At 35.9% G+C, this 24234-nt stretch overlaps 1 protein-coding gene across 6 annotated transcripts in view; it reads right to left on the bottom strand.

Annotated features, from left to right (window-relative positions):
• Positions 1–310: 310 nt before the first annotated feature.
• The window catches only part of BCLAF3 (BCLAF1 and THRAP3 family member 3), a 123810-nt gene continuing 99886 nt past the window's right edge, over positions 311–24234 (bottom strand). For all 6 annotated transcript variants that reach the window (XM_077145209.1, XM_077145210.1, XM_077145207.1 and 3 more), the window contains 3 exons: positions 15939–16037; positions 11126–11281; positions 311–4376 (listed from right to left, as the gene is read on the bottom strand). In XM_077145209.1, the coding sequence (XP_077001324.1) occupies positions 4347–4376; positions 11126–11281; positions 15939–16037 (285 nt within the window). In that variant the 3' untranslated portion in view covers positions 311–4346. The remainder of the gene's footprint in view (positions 4377–11125; positions 11282–15938; positions 16038–24234) is intronic.

Genomic DNA, 24234 nt, shown 5'->3' with positions numbered 1-24234 from the left:
TGCCCTTAAGTTGGAATGTATTTCAAAATAAAGTTTTAAAAAAGCAGAAAAATGAATTTACATTTTATATAAAATGTTAACTAATGCAAATCAACTTAATTTGATTTTTAACTTTTAATTAAAAAGTTAAGATACCATGCTATGATAGACTGATAAGCTTTCCCACTTTTCTTATGTGAGAAGAGGAATGGCAGGGGGAAAACCCACTGGAATAAGGTGAAGCAGGCAGCACATAGGATGTGTAGTAACATACGATGTACAGGATGAAATATTACCACTTAAAAAAAAAGAATGATGATTTTATTTTATAAAAAAATGATACAACATTCGTTATATTCAACTGATATAGAAAAGCACACACAAAAAAAGTCACTCACAATCCCACCACGCAACAATCACTAGTGTTAACAGTGGAAGGGCATATTCCCAGACCTGTCTATTTATATTTACAGACAACATCAATGGTGGGAACATTATACCTTTTATTTTTAAAAGCTTTAGATTTAATTTTATTTGGATACAAAATAAAAAACAAAAACAAAAACTAGAAATGAAACCAAAGGGTTGCTGAACTTTAGATAAACATTTCTTCACCATAAGGGTTCTTGGTTCCTACATGATCCAAGTTAGTGATTCTCAAACTTGAACAAGCATCAGAATCACCTGGAGAACTTGTTAAAACAGATCACTGATTCAACAGATCTGAGGGTGGGGCTCAATAATTTGCAATTTTAACAAGTTCCCAGTGATGCTGATGTTGGCCATTGGGACCACAAACTTTGAGAACCACTGCTCTATGTCAAGAAAGAAGGATTGTGACAAATTTGAGGTTGGTCATTAATTTGCCCCTCCCCCATTACATAATACAATCGTAAGACATTATGGATTGATATGACACCTGGCCATGAAAGATGCAATGGTTAGTTCTCAGTCTTTGTCCCGCTTTCCCTCCCCCATGTCCCAGTCTATCAATGTACATTATTTTTCTTTCTCAAGATTTATAACATTTACATTCTATCCTACAACAGTGATTCCTCAGTTTTAAATCTTAGTTCTACATTTTAATGGACTCAGAACTCATAACCATTCCTTTCACTGGAACCTTGTTGGAGAACCTGGTATCCACTCTCTTTTGAGTTCCCATTAATTGTCCAGATACAGGGCTCACTGGACCCAAAAGTGTATTTCACTCCTGCAGTCTTTTGATTTCTCAGGCTTCTCTGAGTCCTGGGAAATGTCTAGTCCTGGTGAATCCTTCCCCTTTTGCTGAGGTCCTGAGATAGCAGCAAAGTCTTTATCTTCCCAAGGTTTCTTCTCCACATGGTCTGGTCATCCTCAGTGTTCCTCTGTCCACACTAGGGCCCATTAGTGACAATTACCAAAATTCTTTACTCAGTACTGCTTATGGGGGGTGGGGGAGGGCTCAAAGTCACAATACACCTTGCTGCGTTCGAATTTTCTCCCCACTTCCTTGTTTGATTGCTGATGGTGAATTTGTGGCTGGTGGTTGCTTTTGCTAGGTAATGAAGAGTTTCCAATCCAGCTTTACTTTTCCTGCTTCCACCTGGAAGTATTCCCATCATTTTTTTTAAACTATTAAAAAATGTGGGACTTATTGGATAAAATGTGGTACATATACTAGGCATATACATAAACTGTTACAGAAAACTGTTAATTAAAAAAAGTTGGTTACAAAACGAAAATATAATAGTTTTCTCAAAAAAAGTATTCTCTGAAGTATTTATAATAGTTTTCTCTGTGATGAGATAATGGGTATTTTTTTAAATTGAAACGTCTATTGAGATAATTGTAGATTCACATGCAATTATAAGAGTACAGAGAAATCTAATGCACACTTTATCCATTTCCCCAACTCATCAATTTGAAAACCACTAACTGAACAGTGCCTTCTGAGGTTTGTGAAACCACCAGGAAAGAAATGTGATCAGAAGATGCTCAACCAGGAATGCCAATTTTTCTCTCAACTTTTTGTATATATGTCTGTTTTAGTACTTAACACTATATTGCAATGATCTGTTTTTGTGAATCTCTTCCCCAATAGTTTGACATCCCTCAAGGCAGGGACTGTCTTACTACCCTTGTCTTTCCAGTGCCAACTTAGGGCCTAGCACACAGGGGAGGCAGCAATGATATATGAGACCGGACAACAAAACTCTTCTAAAGTCTATGCAATAGAGAATTCAAGTTCTTTCCAGTCAATAAAAAACATGGTTAACCTTTTGTTCAACCTCCATATGAAAATTAGATATTTAGTTCCTAATAAACATATTATCTTCACTACTATTCATTCACTCAACTAATATTTAAAGAGTTCCTACTATGTGTTAAGTATGATGCTGGATGCTAGGGATACTATAGTGAAGAAGACACTCATGGTCCGTCCTTACTTTCTGTTCTAAATTATAAGAAAACCTTTCTTTTTAGGCTTTAGATTTTAAAACATTAAATGTTTTCTCAATACATCCATGTTGTATAGGTATTTTTGCAAATAACATGCTATACATTTTGATAGAGTGCCAAAAATCTATCCAAATATTCCCAAAGAGGAAATTAGTTGTGGAATGATTACTATTGAATCAACCATCCTACCCTTAACGGCTACAACAAGTGAAAAACAGAGCAATAGAATCAATGCTGTTCACTGAGTTACATTTCTATGTTTAAGGTCTATTTTCCCTATTAGACTGTTCATACCATAAAGGCTGGGCCATGTTTCTTGTTCTATTGCTCACTGCTGTAATCCCAACACAATACATATGCAATAAACATTTCTTAAGCAAATGACAAAATATTCAAGGCTAGTAACAGTATCCCAGAATATGAGAACAAGCAACAAAAAAATTACTTAAAAATTTAAGACAGATTTTTATAAGTAACTAATACAACATGAATCTGTCATACTTGTATGCGCATGCATTTCTTTCTTACCAGAAGCGGAATGTTAAAAGTTTGGAAAACCTTACTATAGAGATGATATATAGCATAAGATAGGCAATATACCTAAATTTAATACCCGATTAGCAATGAATCAAGTGCTCTCACCCCTCTTATTGCTGACTCACATAAGGACATGGCTTTTAAAAACATATGCAAGATTAAATGTCTATAGTAGAGTTTTTCATAATCAGTCATGAAAAACCAAGTTCTTACCTATGTTCACATTTCGACTTAGAAAGCTCAGAACATTGTTTTAAACAAAGCTATAAGTCTCATACAAAATTAAAATAATGTTCTCACAAATGGGCAAATAACTTCTTCAAGCAGAATCAGCAGCAATATTTTATTTTATTACAAATAGACATTCCACAAAAATTTAATTGGGAATGTATATGTATTGCTAAGCAGGATAACTAAAACTAAAGATTTAAGATACTAGAACCTAAAATTTCATTTAAAATCCCGTAAGTTTTACTTTACACATAGTAGGTACTCAATAGATATCAACTGAACTGAAAATAAGTACTTTGTAAGATGTGCTTGCAAAATGTATAATGCTGTAGTTGTAAAGCACAATTTTCAAATAGGAGATCTCACCTGTCAGGTTTTTAAAAAGCTTTTAAAAATATGATATGCAATAAGCTTACCCTGAGGGAAAAATAAGATGGAATATAGATTACAAAATCTTTATATATTTTCCACAATAGCATTTTGAAATTTGAAAAGAGCAAATAGTTGTGGAAAAAACAGAACAAACCTATTACTAAAAATTCAGTGCACTCACAACTACCTCATGTAAAATTTGAAGCACCTTTTCTCTAGCCTTCTTATATTGTAATATGAAATGTATGAATTATATAGACCTTGATCATAAGAAACTTAAGACTATTCAAGTTATAAGCCAAAATGTCCTCAGAAAAAGAAAAATCCAGTATAAAATCTGCTAACCATAAGGCCGCTATTTAAAGTTCTTTCATGTACAGACACTGCAATTCGGATATTTTCGTTTTTTGTTTTTATTACATAAGCAAAGCTTTCAACATGTAAATGTCTGGACATAACTCAGGAAGTTATCTCTATGAAACCATGCTCAGAAGAAAAAGCATCAACAAATAATGCCCTTCTAGAGACTCTTTTGAGACTTTTTGCCAAAAAAACAAAAAACAAAAAACAACCCTGTATTTAATACAATTTTTTAATTGAATATTGTGATTTAAAAGCAATTGTTAGGTGTAAAAAAGTTGCAGCATTCTATTACTGAAAAATAAAGTTATTTTATCAAGAAAGTTACAGTACTAGTGCCTTGGTGCCAATTTTAACTCCAGATAAAAAGAGATGCTCCAGAATATCCTCCTGTAGTGTTCATTTCCATTTGTAACAATTCCAGATTAGATTTCTGTGGCACTGTTTGTAAATTCCTATTGAGAGAAAACAAAAGAAATACAGACTTCAAAAGAAGAGTCAGTTATATGAGCTAGAGTTTTGTTAGCACTGTATTTTCAAAATATTTTAATTTATATAGTACTACTTGTACCTAAGATCCCTACAAAGGTATGTTAAACCCCAAAGATGCAAAGTAACAGTAAAACACATCAAAGCAGATATCAAATGACAAGTCAGTAGGACAAAGAAAACAAATGGTACTAAATACACTGGTATTAGTAAGTTGATGAAAACAGCATTCTGCAACTTGGGAGGATTTCACTGGGACTATTCCAGGCATAAAAGCAAGAGACTCTTAAACCTTAGTCCCTCAAGTATAGAGCACAACTCAACAAATACACAACCTCAAACTAGTAAATGTTTCATAATTTGATAACCATTATTTTATCTTCTTCATCATTGTTAACTCTAAAACTACATGAACTGTTCTAGCTTATCGACATAACAGCAGAGAAAACTATTGGGGGCGGGGAAGCTTCCTTGCTTTTGGATTACTACCTTCAACATAAAAAAATGCATTCAGTAGGCTTCAATAAATACAGGAAAAGGAATTCACAAGAACGATAAGACTATGATTAAAGGGTAATGAACGTGGATCCTATACTGTGATACTATCCAAAATGTTAAATTGCCAACCACAAACTGGACATAAGACCATGCAACTAATAAAAGAGCAAAAATGACAAAATGGCATGTTTTCCAGAGACATTAAAAAATAAAAATTTATTAATACATATATCCTTACCTTTTAATAGGATCTTACATTATTAAAACTGAAAGAAATTTAAAAGTTGATTTATTTCTTGACATTTACATTAGTATGGAAACGTTTAATTCCAAACAAAAACAGTGCTGATAGAACATTCTTATTCTCCTTATTAATGAAATGTTCAATAAATACATACACATTTTTGTCAATGTCATTCCCTTAAAATAGAAGTAGACTTCATTGTATCCTATTTTTTATTCATTTACAATATAAAAACAAAGCTATTTTCAAATAAAACCATCTATTACCTATTGATAACTTTAAAAGGAAAGTCCAACAACACTTCTTTTTAAAATTTCAACTGAAATCCTATTTATAAAATGTGCAGTATTTTGAATTACCTTCAACCTTGATATAGCTTCTTCTACACAATCTCTCAAACTGACCCCCTCCCTTCCGATTACTTGAAAGCCTATTTTAAGCAGAATGGTTAACTTGCTATATGAGTACCACCCAAGTCTAGGTTTTTATAATCTGAAACCTGAGTCATTGCAAATGTTCCCTTGTTGGTCTTCCCCCACTTCATCTCTCTTCCCTTGAACTCCACTTACCCACTGCTAACCAGGGATTGTTCTAAAGTACTACTTTCTCCTTCTCCGTCTAGGAAGATGTCCTACTTGTACGACATTAAATTCTAAATATTCTACCCAGCTTTCAAGGTCCTTTATAATTTGCCTCCCACCCCCATGCTACATTATCAACCCAGTCTTACATCCTACTGTCAAACATGATCTTTGACTTTAGTCATTTCTATGTCCTGCTGTTCTTGATGATTTCAGCTTATAATCAACCTTCTGAGTGAGGACAGGATAAATCAAAGTACTTAGCATACATCCTCTGACCATTCCTATCATATTGCTCTTTTCTCCCCTCTCTTTGGACATTTACCATCTGTGAAATTAAGCTCTTCAAAATATGGTTATGCATGTGAGAATGATAGAGGGAGGAGGGCTGGGGGCATAAATGAAATCATAAAGAAAGATAGACGTTAAGATTGAGATGGTATAAGCTAGGAATGCCTAGAGTGTATAATAATAGTGACTAAATGTACAAATTTTAAAAATGTTTTTGCATGAGGAAGAGCAAAGGACTATCATTACTGCAGGGTGCTGAAAATAGATGGTAATTAATATTTTAAAATCTCACCTTATATGTGAGACTAAAGCAAAAAAATGTTTATTTGGTACAAAATTTATATTTTGACTAGTGCATTTCCTAATATAACTTATGTAGATAGTTTGATTGAACACCATAAGTACTTGGAATCTCAGGTAGGACATGAGATTTTGTTGGTTTGTCCAGAGTGATGCCCCAATGAATCCCAGAGTGATTTATTCAGTGAGTGGAAAAGTATTTGCAAAGTCCCCTTTGGGGAATGGTGAGAATGGGGAGAAATTCAACTTCCCTAAGTGGAATTCTTGATATTCTCACAAGCAGTGTGGACAATCAAAGCTATAGGCTGAGCCCCCAGTCTTGAGGTTCATTCAAATGAAACTTAACCCCACAAAGGACAGGTCAAGCCTACTTAAAATTTAGGCCTAAGAGTCACCCCCAAGAGAACCTCTTTTGTTGCTCAGATGTGGTCTCTCTCTCTCCAGCCAACACAACAATCAGTCTCACCACCCTCCCCTGTCTACGTGGGACATGACTCCCAGGGGTGTGGACCTTCCTGGCAACGTGGGACAGAAATCCTAGAATTAGCTGAGATTCAGCATCAAGGGATTCAGAAAACTTTCTCGACCAAAAGGGGGAAGAGTGAAATGAGACAAAGTGTCAATGACTGAGAGATTCCAAACAGAGTCAAGAGGTTATCCTGGAGGTTATTCTTACGCATTAAATAGACATCACCTTGTTATTCAAGATGTAATGGAGAGGCTAGGGGGAACTGCCTGAAAATGTAGAGCTGTGTTCCAGTAGCCATGTTTCTTGATGATGATTGAATAATGATATAGCTTTCACAATGTGACTGTGTGATTGTGAAAACCTTGTGTCTGATGCTTCTTTTATCTACCTTGGCAACAGACGAGTAGAACATATGGAATAAAAATAAATAATAGGGGGAACAAATGTTAAAATAAATTTAGTTTGAAATGCTAATGAAGGCGAGGGGTAAGGGGTATGGTATGTATAAACTTTTTTTTCTGTTTTTGTTTTATTTCTTTTTCTGAATTGATGCAAATGTAAGAAATGATGAATGTGCAGCTAAGTAATGATGTTGTGAATTACTGATTATATATGTTAATGTTTTAGTTCGTTTGTTAATTTTTTTTAAATTAATAAATAAATTTTTAAAAATGTGGTTATGCAGAAAAGAACTAACATAGCAGTTCCTAACTGCTATCCTTGGAAAGGCATGCTTTCAAGGTTAGCCCTTGACTGGTGTCTGGGACCTTTGATTTCAGGTGGCTGATAACAATGACTCACTCTTAAATGCTAAGAGTGGCTCATTGTGCCTAAACCGATACAAACAATATGGTTTATGTTGAACACCTGCTTTCCTTCTGGGAGTCTGGAATTTGGGTTGTGCCTGGCTGGGGTGCCTACATGAGAGCCATCGATTAAACAAACAAACAAAAAGCCTAGGCACCGAGTCTCTAAAAAGCTTCCCTGGTTGGCAATATTTCACACATGTTGTTACAACTGGTTGCTGGAGGAAATGAACACATCTTGTGTGATTCCACCAGGACAGGACTCTACTCTGCAAGTTTGTACCTGGTCTCACCTGGACTTCACCTCATGTACCTTTTAGTGTTTGTTGATTTTGCCGTGTACTCTTTTGCTGTAATAAAACATAGCAATGTCGATGACAAGACACTGAGTCCTTTAAGTTCTTCAAGTGAAGGAGACCCCTGACACAATGGTTTTGTACACTAATGTTTTAGAGAATATGAATGTGTGGGTATGTGTGTGTGTGTATACACATATAACAGTGCCCCTAATTTAAGGGCTATATATTTGATGATACCAGAAGCAACAATGGAAGAAACCAAAGATTCCTCTTTATTTTAGGGCATGAAGACAGAGGTAAGATGGAGTAACAAGTCCAAGTCATCAGTTTCTATTGACGGAATGGGATTCCAGAGTGGCAGAGTACTACTGGGACAACTTACAGACGAAGTTCACTTTATGCAGCTTAGGTCAGACCTTAGCAGAAAGAGCAGAGGCGATGCCTCACTCCTTTCCCTGAAAATTAGGAGAAGTGTGGAGCCCAACTGTTAGGTAGGGTGCTAATAGAAGAGTACCTGATTTGATGCTATACTCATAGAGCTGGGCCTTGTTCAAACACAGACCTATAAAAAACCTGGTTATGGCTTGCTTGTAGGTACTGACATTGGCCAGATTGGAAAAGCCCATGTCAAAATAGCTACAATACAATACCCTGAAGGGTAGGCCAAGGAAAAAGAGGAAAAGACACTAGAAAAGTAGCAGACCATGATTTTTTTAAAAATCCAGTATGTTGGGAACACAAGCATTCAGATAGCAGTAGAAGGCAACAGGATGGTGGGCTGTGACCTGCACTGGACTCTAACTACAACTGCTATATTTTAGAAGCTACATACTTTTCCTGTCCTATGATACAAGTCTAATATCTGATTGCTACTTACTGTTAAGTGGAACTAATGGACAATGTGATTTGAAGGAATGAGGTGACCAAAATGAACTGGGCAAGCTGAGGCAAAGGAAAGAATGATATATTGGAGCAAGTTCAATGACTATACAGAAAATGCAGGCCTAAGCAGATAGTCATATAAGCACTCAGGAGCCTGAAATCATCTAAAAGGTAGAGGTAACACTGGAGGTGAGCAAAGGATAGGCTCAGCCTACTTAAAATTAGGCCTAAGAGTCACCCCCCAGAGAACCTCTTTTGTTGCTCAGATGTGGCCTATCTCTCAGCCAACATGGTAAGCAAACTCACTGCCCTCCACCTCTCTACATGGGACATGACTCCCACGGGTGTATACCTCCCTGGCAACATGGGACAGAAATCCTAGAATGAGCTGGGACTCAGTATCAAGGGATTGAGGAAATCTTCTTGACCAAAAGGGGGAAGAGAGAAATGAGACAAAATAAAAGTGTCAGAGGTGGAGAGATTTTAAACAGAGTCAAGAAGTTATGCTGGAGGTTATTCTTACACATTATATAGATAACCCCTTTTCAGTTTAAGGTGTATTAGAGAGGCTAGAGGGAAGGGCCTGAAACTGTAGAGCTGTGTCCCAGTAGCCATGTTTCTTTCAGATGATTGTATCATGATACAGCTTTCACAGAGTGACTGTGTGATTGTGAAAACCTTGTTCTGATGCTCCTTTTATCTATGGTATGGACAACGAGTTAAAAATAAGGATTAAGAATAAATAAATAATAGGGGGAACAAAGGTTAAAATCTGTTGGGTAGATGGAAATGCTAGTGATCAATGAAAGGGAGGGGTAAGGGGTATGGTATGTATGAGTTTTTTCTTTTTTCTTTTTCTGGAGTGATGTAAATGTTCTGAGAAATGATCATGGTGATGAATATACAACTATGTGATAATATTGTGAGCCATTGATTGCATACCAAGTATGGAATACTCATACATTAAGAATGTTGGTGTTGTATGTTGATTGGTTTTATTAATAAAAATAAAAAAAATAACCTCTCAAAACAACAACAACAAAAAACTGGAGGTGAATGAAGCTAAAACTCAAAACTCAGAGAGCTAACAGAACAGAAGCCAATACCATCTACCAGAAACTCGACCTTGCAACTGAGAAAAAAGTCAGCCTCAACCTTCCCTCTAGAGCACAGATCAATGACTAGCTTCTTTGAGAACAGTAAGGCTGACACCTGTGATTGGGAACAAGTGTACAAAAGGTCTGCTTCAAAGAAACTTGCCATAGATGGCAGGGAAGAAAAGTAGCACCTCACTCTAAGCCCTGGTACAGCCTGACAGCAGGGAAGCATACAAAGGGGGAAAATGACCCCAATTACACTCACGTTTTAAAAAAAGGGATGGCTTTTATAAAACCAAGAGTGACATATACAATGAAATTAAAAACTTCTTTTAAGGCACTCAGTGAAAACTGGGGAATGGGGTGATTACATACAATGCTCTATTTAACTCCAAAATTTTTAAAATGATCAGTTGTCAGCTTCATTCTACCAGTCCATCTTTCAAAAAAATGTTAAGTTTTATTAAAATCACTAAGAAAGCTCAATGTAAAGATTTCATAAGCATGAATATTTAGGGAAACATTTACGATTATAAAATTCATAAAGCCACAACTGGGCTATCTGACAGCAACACTAGAAATATGTACATTTCTCAGAAGAAAATAATTAGCTCAAAATTATGAACCAAAATGAATTAAAAAAACTGATACACATGCTTCCATTAACTCATGCAATGCCAAGATTCTCATTTAAAATATAATTATCATATACAAGTTAATTTTATATCCTTTTTGTGTTACATTTTGAAATTCTGATATGGCTAATTTAAATAATAAAAATCATCAAGTAAAGAAACTCGCTGTCATTAAGAGTTATTGTATTTTGCAATTATTTAACCTTTTAATACAGTCAGTTCAATATTTTTTGGTAACTAGATAATTCACATTCTTATAAGGCTAAAATATTAAAAGTCTTACCCGAATTGTCATTTTAAAGATTAACCATACAACAGAAATTCTACAGTAAAAATTCTAGAGTAAAAAAGTTCAAACAATTAGCACATTCAAAACATTTGAGGTATAACAGCTAAAAGTATTTTACGGTTAAACAGTCTCACATTAACTTGAAACATAACTTCATATTAACCCTTGAAATTTTGATTTGACTATCACGCAATATAAGAACCTTTTTAAAATCCAGGTTGTTTAAATCAAAATCAAATGAAAAACCCAATTTATTTTAATTAACATAGATAATTTAGGAGTTCAAAAGTCACAACATTTTCAAGTGATCATAATCCAACTAACCTTTTTTTTCCTCAGTAATCGTTCTCTGAATTTATTAGTGATAAATCCCCTTGGACCAGCGAAACGTAAACGCTGATATTTAGCCTGAATGTACAAGCTCTTCTGTACTAGGCCTGATTTATAATGGGGCTGCAATCTGCCACTGCTAAAGTTGGCCTGTAAAGGAAAAAGTAATTAAATGTTAAAATAACAGCGCCTAAGTTTACTGGTATAGCAGATGGAAAAATACCTGATATTCCAGAGCTGCTCTGACTCCAGGCACTTCAGATATTAAAAGGGAAGGTGTTATGATAGTAATAAAGTTTCCCTCAAACTGGCTTCCTGGCTTATTTATACACTAATAATTTTCTTTAAAACAAATCTTTACTTACATAAACCCAATTTTAAAAACTGGGAAGTTAAAAAAATGAGGTTAATTTTTTATATTTATCATGCTAGGGAGAAATACAACCTTCAAAACTTTTAATGAGCTAAAATTATTCCTCTGATTCATGGTGAAATATATCAACCCCCAAAGTGTCTTTGGGTATGTAGCAGAGAGGTGGGGGGTGGAGACCAGAAATACCAACAGCTATTCAAAACTAAAAAACTCTCTTAATTTTACTAAGTACCTTCAAATCAGTCTTTCTTTACCATAAAAATCCCATTGCAGGGCGGGCAACAGTGGCTCAATGGCAGAGTTCTTGCCTGCCATGCCCAGAGACCTGGGTTCGATTCCCAGAGCCTGCCCATGCAAAAAAAAAAAAAAAAAAAAAAAAAAAAATTCCATTGCAGCAAATATTCTCAAGATAGGAGTTATACTTAAAAAGGCTATTTCCTAGTCTGTATTCTGTCCAGTATTGCAATAGGTATTAGAGCACAATGAATATTTGCATGTTTCTCACTTATTTAATAAGAGGAATAGCCTTTTGTTAACTGACTGTTGGAGGTGGGAGAAGGCAGGAGATTTTTCACTTTTGTTAGTCAAAAATATAATTATTTTATTTCTTCTCCAACATTCTCCAAACCTCCCTCCTACTGTACCCATATCACACATTCCTTCATGCTCACCTGCATTTCCAGTCATCCTCCCAAAATATCTAAAACAGAAGGGAGAAGTGGCCCAAAGTTTCATATATGGTCTCTATAAGTGATTGACTATGAAACGGGATTTCTCCCTAAAACTGCTGAATTAAATTTTCCTATATAAAATAAATTTGAAACTGTGTGAAGAAAAACCCTAGGCAAAATTAGACTTTAAACAAGGACAAGTTCACCATAAATTGAATATTGGACATCTAATCTCAAGAAGTCAGGAGAAAGTATGACAGGTTGTGGTAACCCAACATGCTCTCTCAGGTATATCTAACTTCAAAATTGTTCTGAACTTCTTTAACTAAATTCATACCTAACACTACGTACAAGGTACAAAAAGTAAAACATCTTTTTTGTACTAAAAAGACCCATTCTTTTCCCTTCATGGGCTAACAATTTAGTGGAGATTCCATTTGAGCACATGACAGGCAGCTGGTCTTTCTGATTCAGCCAACAGGAATCTCCACCAAGGGTCTCAAAAGAAGTCCAAGAAAAAGGCTCTCCAGGCTTGAAGAGCATAAAATAGCATTTAGTTCTTTTAATGGCACAAGCAAAAAGCCTTTTCTTCAATCTCTTTTTAGTTAGGGACTCAACCAGTTGTCATTTATTGGGTAGAGACAAGGGTCAGAATAAAAGTTGTCTTCAAAACAACAAAAAGTATACCTTCAAAACAGGAGTCACTGCATACGAAACCTATTCCTAAATGTGTTCTTTTTATAAAATCAGAATTCTATCTAGAAGATTGGTAATTATCAAGGGTAAAATGTATTATCTGCTCATCTGTGTTCTCAATTCTTTCAAGCAAATGTTCACAATAAAAAAGAAAATATAATGTGGTTACATGTAAATGTTTGGTCACACAGTTGTATAGAGAGGGTGCTGTTAAACAAATTCTTTCATTACCTAAAATAAAAAATACCCATGGGTCACATCTCAACTACTAGATGAGCAGGGTCCAATAAATGGGATAGAATTAATAGTGGTCCCTTTTAGAACGCCTAGGGAGAAGGGTTTACTATTTGTGAGCTATTAAAGCTTAAAACAAAAGCTAAATTTCTTTAAAAAATTAGTTTATAGAAAGTTAAGGTCTGAATAAACCTGCATACACTTACAGTGACGTCAAAGGAAAGGTAAGATTCCTTCAACATGAAATGCGAAATAATTCCTAAATAAATTCTATCATTAGACTAAACACACTATTAACTAGTATCTAGGGAAGTCAATAAAATTGTTCACAAACACTACAAAAATTACATTAAATAAAAAGCCTCTTCAAACACTATTTGTTCCTCTTCTGATAACAAAATTCAGATTAACCCAGCAATGCCAGAAAGAAGAGATTGAGGCTTAGTCAGGCGAGTTACTTTTGCTGGAGTTACTGCTTCTTTTTAAAAAGAAGACAGCTGCAAAGTCATGAGAAGGAGAAATGACTGAAGACATACAGCATTAAGATACTAAGCTACTCATTTGATGAATATGTGTTAAACTAAATTATGGTTTTAAAATTATGGTCCAACTACTGTTTAGACTTTTAAATAGAGCATACACAATATTTGGCTTCTACAATACTTCAAAGACTTCATAGGAATGTGTTTTAATCTTTTGGAAATCTAGGTTTTGGTTTATTTCATTTAGGTTCCATCCTCAGAGTACTTATAATAGGAAATAGATTAGGGATGATGTTAAAACAAATGTACAAGTGGTATATTAGACTAAAGTAATTATAAAAATTAAGTAGATTCCTCCTTTCACAATTATTTTAGAAATGGATATGTCATGTATAATAAAGCATTTAAGTTTATTAAAAGGTATTTCTGCCAGGCCTGTTTTACAATTATTTTAAAACTATAAAAGTTTTACTTAAACAGAATTATAATGAGACTCCACGACGGTGCTCAGACTGTATGCACAAGCTTTATTCATTAATCTTAAGATTTACATTGCCTTTTTTTTTTTTTAGTAGAGCAGTTGTAGGTTTAGAGAAAAATCAAGTAGAAAGTATAGAGTTCCCATACTGCACATATACACTCATTTTTTGTTGCCCATTTTTACATATCTACTAAGGTAATTAGTATCTGGCTTTGAACTAGTCCAATTCACATAAAAAGTAAATTTTAACAAAAAATTTCCTGTTAGGAAGGATTATTTCTACCTATTATTTTACTATAAAGAATTGTGAAATTTCAAATAATCATATAACATCACACATATTTAAATGGCTAGTCAAAAAGAAAGATTATTGCATATATTTTGAAAAATTTTTCTACTAATTAATGATAAGAAAACTTTCCTTAAGGGGAAGAAGGTTAACAGGAAATAAATCTCGTGACAATCTTAAAAAAATACTACTATCAATTATATCTGACCAATGAGGACAGCCACACATAGGAACCAATTGGATCTGAAATATCATCTACATTGTCTCTAAGTTATGCAAACATAACTTTTCAGTTGGTTTTATGTCTAACTATTCAAAAGTATAAGATGGTATAACACATATTTATATAATGTATGACCACAGCTATTTTTGAAAACCTAATGTTTTTAGGTATATACACCACTGGTTAAAAATGCTATCTACGCAAGAGCTATAAATTGTGTTATTCCCAGTGGGGTTAAAAAAAAAACTTTCAAAATCTAGAAAATCTGACTCTTGAGAAGCCAAGTATTCAATGATCACTCAACTACCTTCCTACTCTATGGATCTGGGATAGTTTATACTGTCTTTCTGTTCATACTAACTTCCTCCTAATAAGCAAACTACTCTAACACCAGCTTTCACAAAAAGGCTCAAATTATTTTGTTTCTTTGGAAGAGAAGAAGTAGTTGGGGAGACAAGGTTAAGCAGAAAATATGAATAAAGTGCTTATCATAAGCCAGTTATTCATTCAAAATAAAATTTAAAAGCACCTACACTTTTGAAGGCAAGGAGAGGAAAATACAATACTTTGGACTATAATTCTTATTCCATATTTGGGGGATGAGGTATTCTGGATAAATTAAATACGTTGAGGGGGCGCATCGGTAGTTCAGAGGGGGTGTGCCATGAGGGAGATCCGGGTTCAATTCCCGATCCATGCAGCCCCCTGCCTCCATCCACCCCCCAAAAAACATTCAACAAATGGTACAGCAGTAATGGGATATTCACATGTCACAGAATGAAATGTGACCTCCTCATTGCATAGCACACACACAGACACACAAAATGAAATGTGTTGGTTTTCAAAAGCTATTACTTATATCAGACATAGCAGTATAAGTAATTAGAATACAATCAAATTACAACGATAAAGCCGCCTGAAGAGAATCTTCTCTGATAGATTTTCTCTTTTGGCAGGACTTTTCAATCTATGAATCCTGGAGAAAGCTCAACATATTGGTGCTTACATCTTAGGAGTGAAGGGGTTAGTCAAAGGGAGGCTCTGCTACCTTGCTGCCTTTCCACCTAGAGTCACTCCACCTCTGTTTTATGTATTTGTACTTCCATGTCATATTTGAAAAAAGGGTTCCACTGGCAAAAAAAAAATATTTAAAAATCAAGTCCTGAGGAAAGGGGTCATCATTAAACTGATTACAGTTAACTACAAATGTTCAGAGAAACTAGTTTAAGCTACTATGTGTAGGATTATTACAAAATAGCTTTGAATTTACTAAAACATATTTACTAAAACATACTTAAAACATTATGTCCAAAGCATAAACCAAAAGCCAGAATTAAAAGGAAAATAACACTCAATACCTTAAAAGGTCTTCTGAAGCCTCTTGTATTTTGGTGGGTTCCCTCAATTTCAAATGGTTTGTGAGTGATGATGTCTTTTCTGAGCATAGTATGATAATTCTGTATGAAAAAAGTGTTAGTATGGGTTAATCTACTTTAAAGTATATTTGAAAAGCTCATTTTCTAAAAAATATTTTTATTGACAAAAAAACATACAAACACAAACATTCTTAATATACAAACATTCCATACATGCTGTACAATCAATGGCTCACAATATCATCACATAGTATATTCATTACCACGATCATTTTGTAGAACATTTGCATCACTCCAGAAAAAGAAATAAAAAGAAAAAAGAAAAAACTCATACATACCATACTCCTTACTCTTCCTCTCATTGACCACTAGTATCTCAATCTACCCAATAGATTTTAACCTTTGTTCCCCCTATTTTTTTCCATACCCCTTACCACTCCCTTTCACTGATTACTAGTATTTCAATCTACTCAATTTGCTTTAACATTTGTTCCCCCTATTATGCATTTATTTTTAATCCATACTTTTTACTCATCTGTCCATACCATAGGTAAAAGGAGCATCAGACACAAGGTTTTCACAATCACACAGTCACTTTGTGAAAGCTATATTATTATAGAATCACCTACAAGAAAGATGGCTACTGGAACACGGCTCTACAGTTTCAGGCCCTTCCCTCTACCCTCTCTAATACACCTTAAACTAAAAAGGGGATATCTATATGATGTGTAAGAATAACCGCCAGCATAACCTCTCAACTCTGTTTGAAATCTCTCAGACTTTGCCATTTTATCTTGTCTCATTTCTCTCTTTCCTCTTTTGGTCGAGAAGGTTTGCTCAATCCCCTGATGCTGAGTCCCACCTCATTCCAGGATTTCTGTCCCATGTTGTCAGGGAGATGTAAACCCCTGGGAGTCATGTCGCATGTAGAGAGGGGGAGGGCAGTGAGTTTGCTTGTCATGTTGGCTGAGAGATAGGTCATATTTGAGCAATATAAGAGGTTCTCTGGGGGTGACTCTTGGGCCTAATTTTAAGTAGGCTTAGCCTATCCTTTGTGGGGATAAGTTTCATACAAACCAACCCCAAGACTGAACGCTTGGCCTATTGATTTGGTTGTTCCCACTGCCTGCAAGAATATCAGGAATTCTCCAAATGCAGAACCTGGATTTCCCCCCTTTCTCACCATTCCCTCAAGGGAACTTTGCAAACACTTTTTTATTCACTGTTCAAATCACTCTGGGATTTATCAGGGCATCACACTAACCTAGATAAACCTACAAAATCTCACGCCCTATTCAAGGTTCGAAATACTTAGGGTGTTCAATTAAACTGTCCATATAAGTTAAATTACGAAATGCACTAGTCAAAATATAAATTTTGTACCAAGTAAACATTTCTTACTTTAGTCTCACACAGAAGTTGAACTTTTTTTTTTTTTTTTTAAAGGAAAGACAGAGAGAAGGAAGGAAGGATAGAAGGAAGGAAGGAAGGAAGAAAGGGAAACATTTTTAAACATTTTCTTGTTTTATTGTATTCTGTTTCTCCGTTTTTGTTACATGGGCTGGGGCCGGGAATCGAACCGAGGTCCTCCGGCATAGCAGGCAAGCACTTTGCCCGCTGAGCCACCGCGGCCCGCCCCCAGAAGTTGAACTTTTAAAGCACGAATGACCATCTATGAAAAGCTCATTTTACCACTTAAAAAACAAATGTTTTAAAAGCATAGGATTAAGAACACAAAGCATGTAGCTTAGCTGTGGGAATACATACACATCTCTGTCAAAAATATTCAAACATGTCACAAGACAAATAGGGAGGAGGGCCGAGATGGTGGCTTAGTGAGGTGTGGGATTTAATTTGTCCTCCAGAGCAGATAATAAATAGCCAGGCATAGTACAGAACAAATGCTGGGGCCACGTCAGTGACCAGACACACAGCATACTGGACCAGCTGAGCTGGACTGGTTGTGAGCCCACTCAGAACCCAGGGAGAGTCTACTGAAGGTAAAGGTACAGCGTCACCTAATGCTGGTGGGACCTGAGGGAGACAAGTGTCACATACTGGGCAGGATAGGAAAAATGGAGTGCCCAGAGGCTTCATAGGAAAGCCTTTCAATATGCTGGGTCTTACCCCGAAGGAAAACTGATGCAGCTGACTGTTTCCTCCCGATAGGAGATCAGTTTGGTCTGGGAAAATCAGGCTGGGGTCTAGAAAACCTAAATAGACCCTCCTAAGCGGGAGGGGGGGAAGGCACCATACAGGCAGGGCAAGAAACAAGAAAACAAGAACTGAAAAATTCTGATCTGTTAAATAAAATCTAAGCTACAGGTCTAGAATAAGCTGAACTGAATGTTAAAGAACAGACAGACAACAAAGTCATCCAGCAAGAAAATCCTAGGAAAAAAAGTGAAAACAATCTCCAGAATAAACTAACTAAGGTAATTCAATACCCAGATGCCAGCAAAAAATAACCATTTCATACTAGGAAAATCAAAGATATGGCCCAGCCAAAGGAAAAAACCAACAACTCAAATGAAGAGGAGATGAAACAATTAATTCAGAATGTTCGAACAGACATCGAAAACCTCATCAAAAATCAAATCAGTGCATTGAGGGAGGATATAAAGAAGGCAAGGGATGAACAAAAAGAAGAAATCGAAAGTCTGGAAAAACAAATCACGGAACTTATGGGAATGAAAGGCATAGTAGAAGAGATGAAAAAAAAATGGAAACCTAAAGTGTCCGATTTCAAGAGGCAGAAGATAGGATCAGTGAACTGGAGGAGGTGACATCTTGAATATGAGAAGCAAAAGAAAATATATGGAAAAATATGAGCAAGGACTCAGGGAACTGAATGACAACATGAAGTGCACGAATATATGTGTTGTGGGTGTCCCAGAAGAAGAGATGGGAAAAGGAGGAGAAAAACTAATGGAGGAAATTATCACTGAAAATTTCCCAACTCTTGCGAAAGACTTAAAATTACAGATCCAAGAAGTGCAGCGTACCCCAAACAGAATAGATCCAGACAGACGTACTCCAAGACACCTACTGATCAGAATGTCAGATGTCAAAGAAAGAGAGAATCTTGAAAGCACCAAGAGAAAAGCAATTCATCACGTACAAGGGAAACCTATTAAGACTATGCATAGATTTCTCAGCAGAAACCATGGAGGCAAGAAGACAGAGGGATGATATATTTCAATTACTAAAAGAGAAAAACTGCAAAGCAAGAATTCTATATTCAGCAAAATTGTCCTTCAAAAATGAGGGAGAGGGCAGGTCACGGTGGCTCAGCAGGCAAGGATGCTTGCCTGCCATGCCAGAGGACCCAGGTTCGATTCCCGGTGCCTGCCCATGTAAAAAATGAGGGAGAAATTAAAACATTTTCAGACAAAAAAATCACTGAAAGAATTTGTGACCAAGAGATCAGCTCTATAAGAAATACCAAAGGGAGCATTAGAGACAAATAGGAAGACAGGAGAGAGAGGTGTGGAGAAGAGTGTAGAAATGAACACTATCAATAAAGGGAAAAAGAAGGAAAATTAGATATGACATATAAAATCCAAAAGACAAAATGGTAGAAGAAAGTACTGCCCATACAGCAATAACACTAAATGTTAATGGATTAAACTTTCCAATCAAAATACACAGACTGGTAGAATGAATTAAAAAACAGGACCCATCTATATGCTGTCTACAGGAAACGAATCTTAGACCCAAGGATAAATATAGGTTGAAAGTGAAAGGTTGGGAAAAGATATTTCATGCAATAACAATCAGAAAAGAGCAGGAGTAGCTATACCAAATATCCAACAAATTAGACTTCAAATGTAAAACAGTTAAAAGAGACAAAGAAGGACATTATGTATTAATAAAAGGAAAAATTCAACAAGAAGACAGAACAATCATAAATATTTATGCACAGAACCAGAATGCTCCAAAATACATGAGCCAAACACTGAAAAGAGAAATAGACACATCTATCATAATAGTTGGAGACTTCAATTCCCCACTCTCATCAATGGACAGAACATCTAGACAGAGGATCAATAAAGAAACAGAGAATTTGAATAATGCAATAAATGAGCTAGGTTTAACAGACGCTTATAGAACATTACACTCCACAACAGCAGGATACACCTTTTTCTCAAGTGCTCATGGATCATTCTCAAGGATAGACCATTTTCTGGATCACAAAGCAAGTCTCAATAAATTTAAAAAGATAGAAATCATATAAAACGTTTTTTCAGATAATAAAGGAATGAAGATGGAAATCATTAATAGGCAGAGTGCCAGAAAATTCACAAATATATGGAGGCTCAACAACACACTCAAACAACCAGTGGGTCAAGGAAGAAATTACAAGAGAAATCAGTAAATATCTCGAGGCAAATGAAAATGAAAACATGACATATCAAAATATATAGGATGCAGTGAAGGCAGTGCTAAAAGGGAAATTTATTGCCCTAAATGCTTATATCAAAAAAGAAAAAAGAGCAAAAATAGAGGCATTAACTGTCCACTTGGAAGAACTAGAGAAAGAACAGTAAACTAACCCTGAAGCAAGCAAAAGGAAAGAAATAACGAAGAATAGAGCAGAAATAAATGAAATTGAGAACATGAAAACAATTGAGAAAATCAACAAAACCAGAAGTTGGTTCTATGAGAAAATCAGTAAGACTGATGGACACTTAGCAAGGTTGACAAAAAGAAGAGAGAAGATGCAAATAAATAGGATCAGAAATGGAAGAGGAGATATAACCACTGACCCCACAGAAATAAAGGAAGTAATGACAGAATACTATGAACAACTTTATGCTAATAAACTCGACAATGTAGATGAAATGGACAACTTCCTAGAAAGGCATGAACAACCAACACTGACTCGAGAAGAAATAAGCGACCTCAACAAACCAATCACAAGTAAAGAAATTAAATAAGTCACTAAGAAGCTCCCCAAAAAGAAAAGTTCAGGACCAGATGGCTTCACATGTGAATTCTACCAAACATTCCAGAAAGAATTAGTACTGATCCTGCTCAAACTCTTCAAAAAAATTGAAGAGGAGGGAAAGTTACCTAACTAACTCTACGAAGCCAACATCACCCTCATACAAAAACCAGGCACAGATATTACAAAAAAAGAAAACTACAGATCATTCTCTCTCATAAATATAGATGTAAAATCCTCAACAAAATTCATGCAACTTGAATCCAACCACATACTAAAAGAATTATACACCATGACCAAGTAGGATTCATCCCAGGTATGCAAGGATGGTTAAACATAAGAAAATCAATTAATGTAATATACTGTCATGGTTGGAGACATGTGTCAACTTGGCCGGGTTGCGGTAGCTGTATCTGATTGGGCAAGTACTGGCCTGTCTGTTGCAATGAGGACATTTCATAGGATTAGGTCATGATCACGTCAGTTGCATCCACAGCTGATTCCGTTTGTAATCAGTCAAAGGGGAGTGTCTTCTACAATTAGTGATGCTAAATCTAATCACGGGAAGCCTTTTAACAAGGACTCAGAGGAGACAGGCCCCATTCCTGCTTGGGCTGGTGGGCCTCTCCTGCGGAGTTCATCTAGACCCTCCAACAGAGTCGTTGGCTTCACAGCCTGCCCTGTGGATTTGGACTCTGCGTTCCTGGGGTCACATGAGACACTTTTATAAATTTTATACTTGCAAAGTGTTCCCTGTTGATTCTGTTTCTCTAGAGAACCCTAATTAATACATCTACCATATCAACAAATCTAAGCAGAAAAACCACATGATCATCTCAATTGATATAGAAAAGGCATTTGATAAAATTCAACATCCTTTCCTGTTGAAAACACTTCAAAGGATAGAAATAGGAGGGAACTTCCTCAATATGATAAAGGGAATATATGAACCCACAGCTAAGATCATATTCAATGGGGAAAAAAATGAAAACTTTCCCACTAAGATCAGGAATAAGACAAGTACGTCCACTATCAAAACTGTTATTCAACATTGTGCTGGAAGCTCTAACCAGAGCTAATAGACAAGAAAAAGAAATACAAGGCATCAAAATTGGAAAGGAAGAAGTAAAACTCTCACTGTTTGCAGACAATATGATACTATATGTTGAAAACCCCCCAAAAATCCACATCAAAACTACTAGAGCTAATAAGCAAGTACAGCAAAGTGGCAGGTTACAAGATTGTTCTAGTTTGGTAGCTGTCGGAATGCAACACACCAGAGATGGACTGGCTATCAATAAAAGGGGATTTATTTAGTTAATGTATAGTTCCTCAGAGGAAAGGAAGCTAACTTTCAACTGAGGCTCTTTCTTATGTGGGAAGGCACAGGGTAATCTCTCCTGGCCTTCTCTCCAGGCCTCTGGGTTCCAACAACTTTCCCTGGGGTGATTCCTTTCTACATCTCCAAAGGCCTGGGCTGAGCTGAGAGTGCTGAGATGAGGCATGCTGAGCTGCTTGGGCTGTGCTATGCTGAGCTCTCTCATTTAAGCACTAGCCAATTAAATCAACCATCATTCATTCCAGCAGGCATGCCTCCTAGCCAACTGCAGATGTAATCAGCAACAGATGAGGTTCACATGCCATTGGCTCATGTCCACAGCAACAGAACTAGGGATGTTCACCTAGCCAAGTTGACACCTGAATCTAACTACCACAAAGATCAACACTCAAAAATCTGTAGTGTTTCTATACACTAGTAATGAACAATCTGAGGGAAAATCATGGAAAAAATTCCATTTACAATTGCAATGAAAAGAATAAAATATTTAGGGAATACATTTAACTAAAGAGAGAAAAGACCTATATAGAAAAATAAGTAAGAAATTGTTAAAAGAAACCACAGAAGACCTAAATAAATGGAAGGGCATACCGTGTTCATGGAATGGAACACTAAATATAGTTAAGATGTCAATTCTACCTAAATTGATTTACAGAATCAATGCAATACCAATTAAAATGCCAAAAACTTACTTTACAGAAATAGAAATATGAATAATAACCAAATTTACCTGGAAGGGCAGGGTGCCCCAAATAGGTAAAAGTATCCTGAGAAAGAAGAATGAAGTTAGAGGTCTCACGCTACCTGACTTTAGGCATATTATGAAGCTACAGTGGTCAAAACAGCATGGTACTGGCATAAAGATACATGTACAGACCAATGGAATTGAATAGAGTATTCAGATATAGACCCTTTCATCTGTCGACAACTGATCTTTGTTAAGGCAGTTAAGGAAACTCACTGGGGTCAGAACAGTTTCTTCACTACATGGTGCCCAGAGAACTGGATATCCACATGCAAAAGAATGAAAGAGGATCCGTATCTCACATCCTACACAAAAATTAACTCAAAATGGATCAAAGACCTAAACATTAGATCTGATCTAAGACCATAAAACTGCCAAAAGAAAATGTGGGGAAATATCTTATAAATCTTACAATAGGAGGGAGTTTCCTAGACCTTACACCCAAAGCCCAAGCACTGAAGAAAGAAAGAAAGAAAGAAACGGGAACTCCTCAAAATTAAACACTTTTCTGCACCAAAGAACTTCGTCAAGAAAATAAAAAAACAGCCTACACAATAGGAGACAATATTTGAAAACGATATATCAGATAAAGATCTAGTATTCAGAATATATAAAGAGAATGTTCAACTCAACAACAGAAAGACAGACAACCCAATTACAAAATGGGCAAAAGACCTGAACAGACACTTTTCAGAAGAGGAAATACAAATGGCCAAAAGGCACATGAAAAGATGCTCAACTTTCCTGGCTATTAAGGAAGTGCATATCAAAACCACAATAAGATATCATCTAACACACACCAGAATGGCCATTATCAATAAAACAGAAAACGACAACTGCTGGAGAGGATGTGGAGAAAGAGGCACACTTATCCACTGTTGGTGGAAATGTAAATGGTACAACTGCTGTAGAAGGCAGTTTGGTGGTTCTTCAGAAAACTAAGTAGAGAACTGCCATATGACCAGGCAATACCATTGCTACGTGTCTACTCAGAGGACATGATGGTAAGGACACAAACAGACATTTGCACACCAATTTTTATAGTGGCATTATTTACAATTGCAAAGACATGGAAACAGTCCAAATGTCCATCAACAGACAAGTGGCTACATAAGCTGTGGTATATACACATGATGCAATATTATTAATCAGTGAAGACAGAATAAAGACACGAAATATGTAACAACATGGATGGACCTTAAGGACATTATGCTGAGTGAGACTAGCCAGAAACAAAAGGACAAAT

This window comes from Tamandua tetradactyla, chromosome X (assembly GCF_023851605.1).
Source record: "Tamandua tetradactyla isolate mTamTet1 chromosome X, mTamTet1.pri, whole genome shotgun sequence".
NCBI lineage: Eukaryota > Metazoa > Chordata > Mammalia > Pilosa > Myrmecophagidae > Tamandua > Tamandua tetradactyla.
Note: the sequence above shows the minus strand (reverse complement) of the source record. Positions and strands in the feature narration are given on the sequence as shown.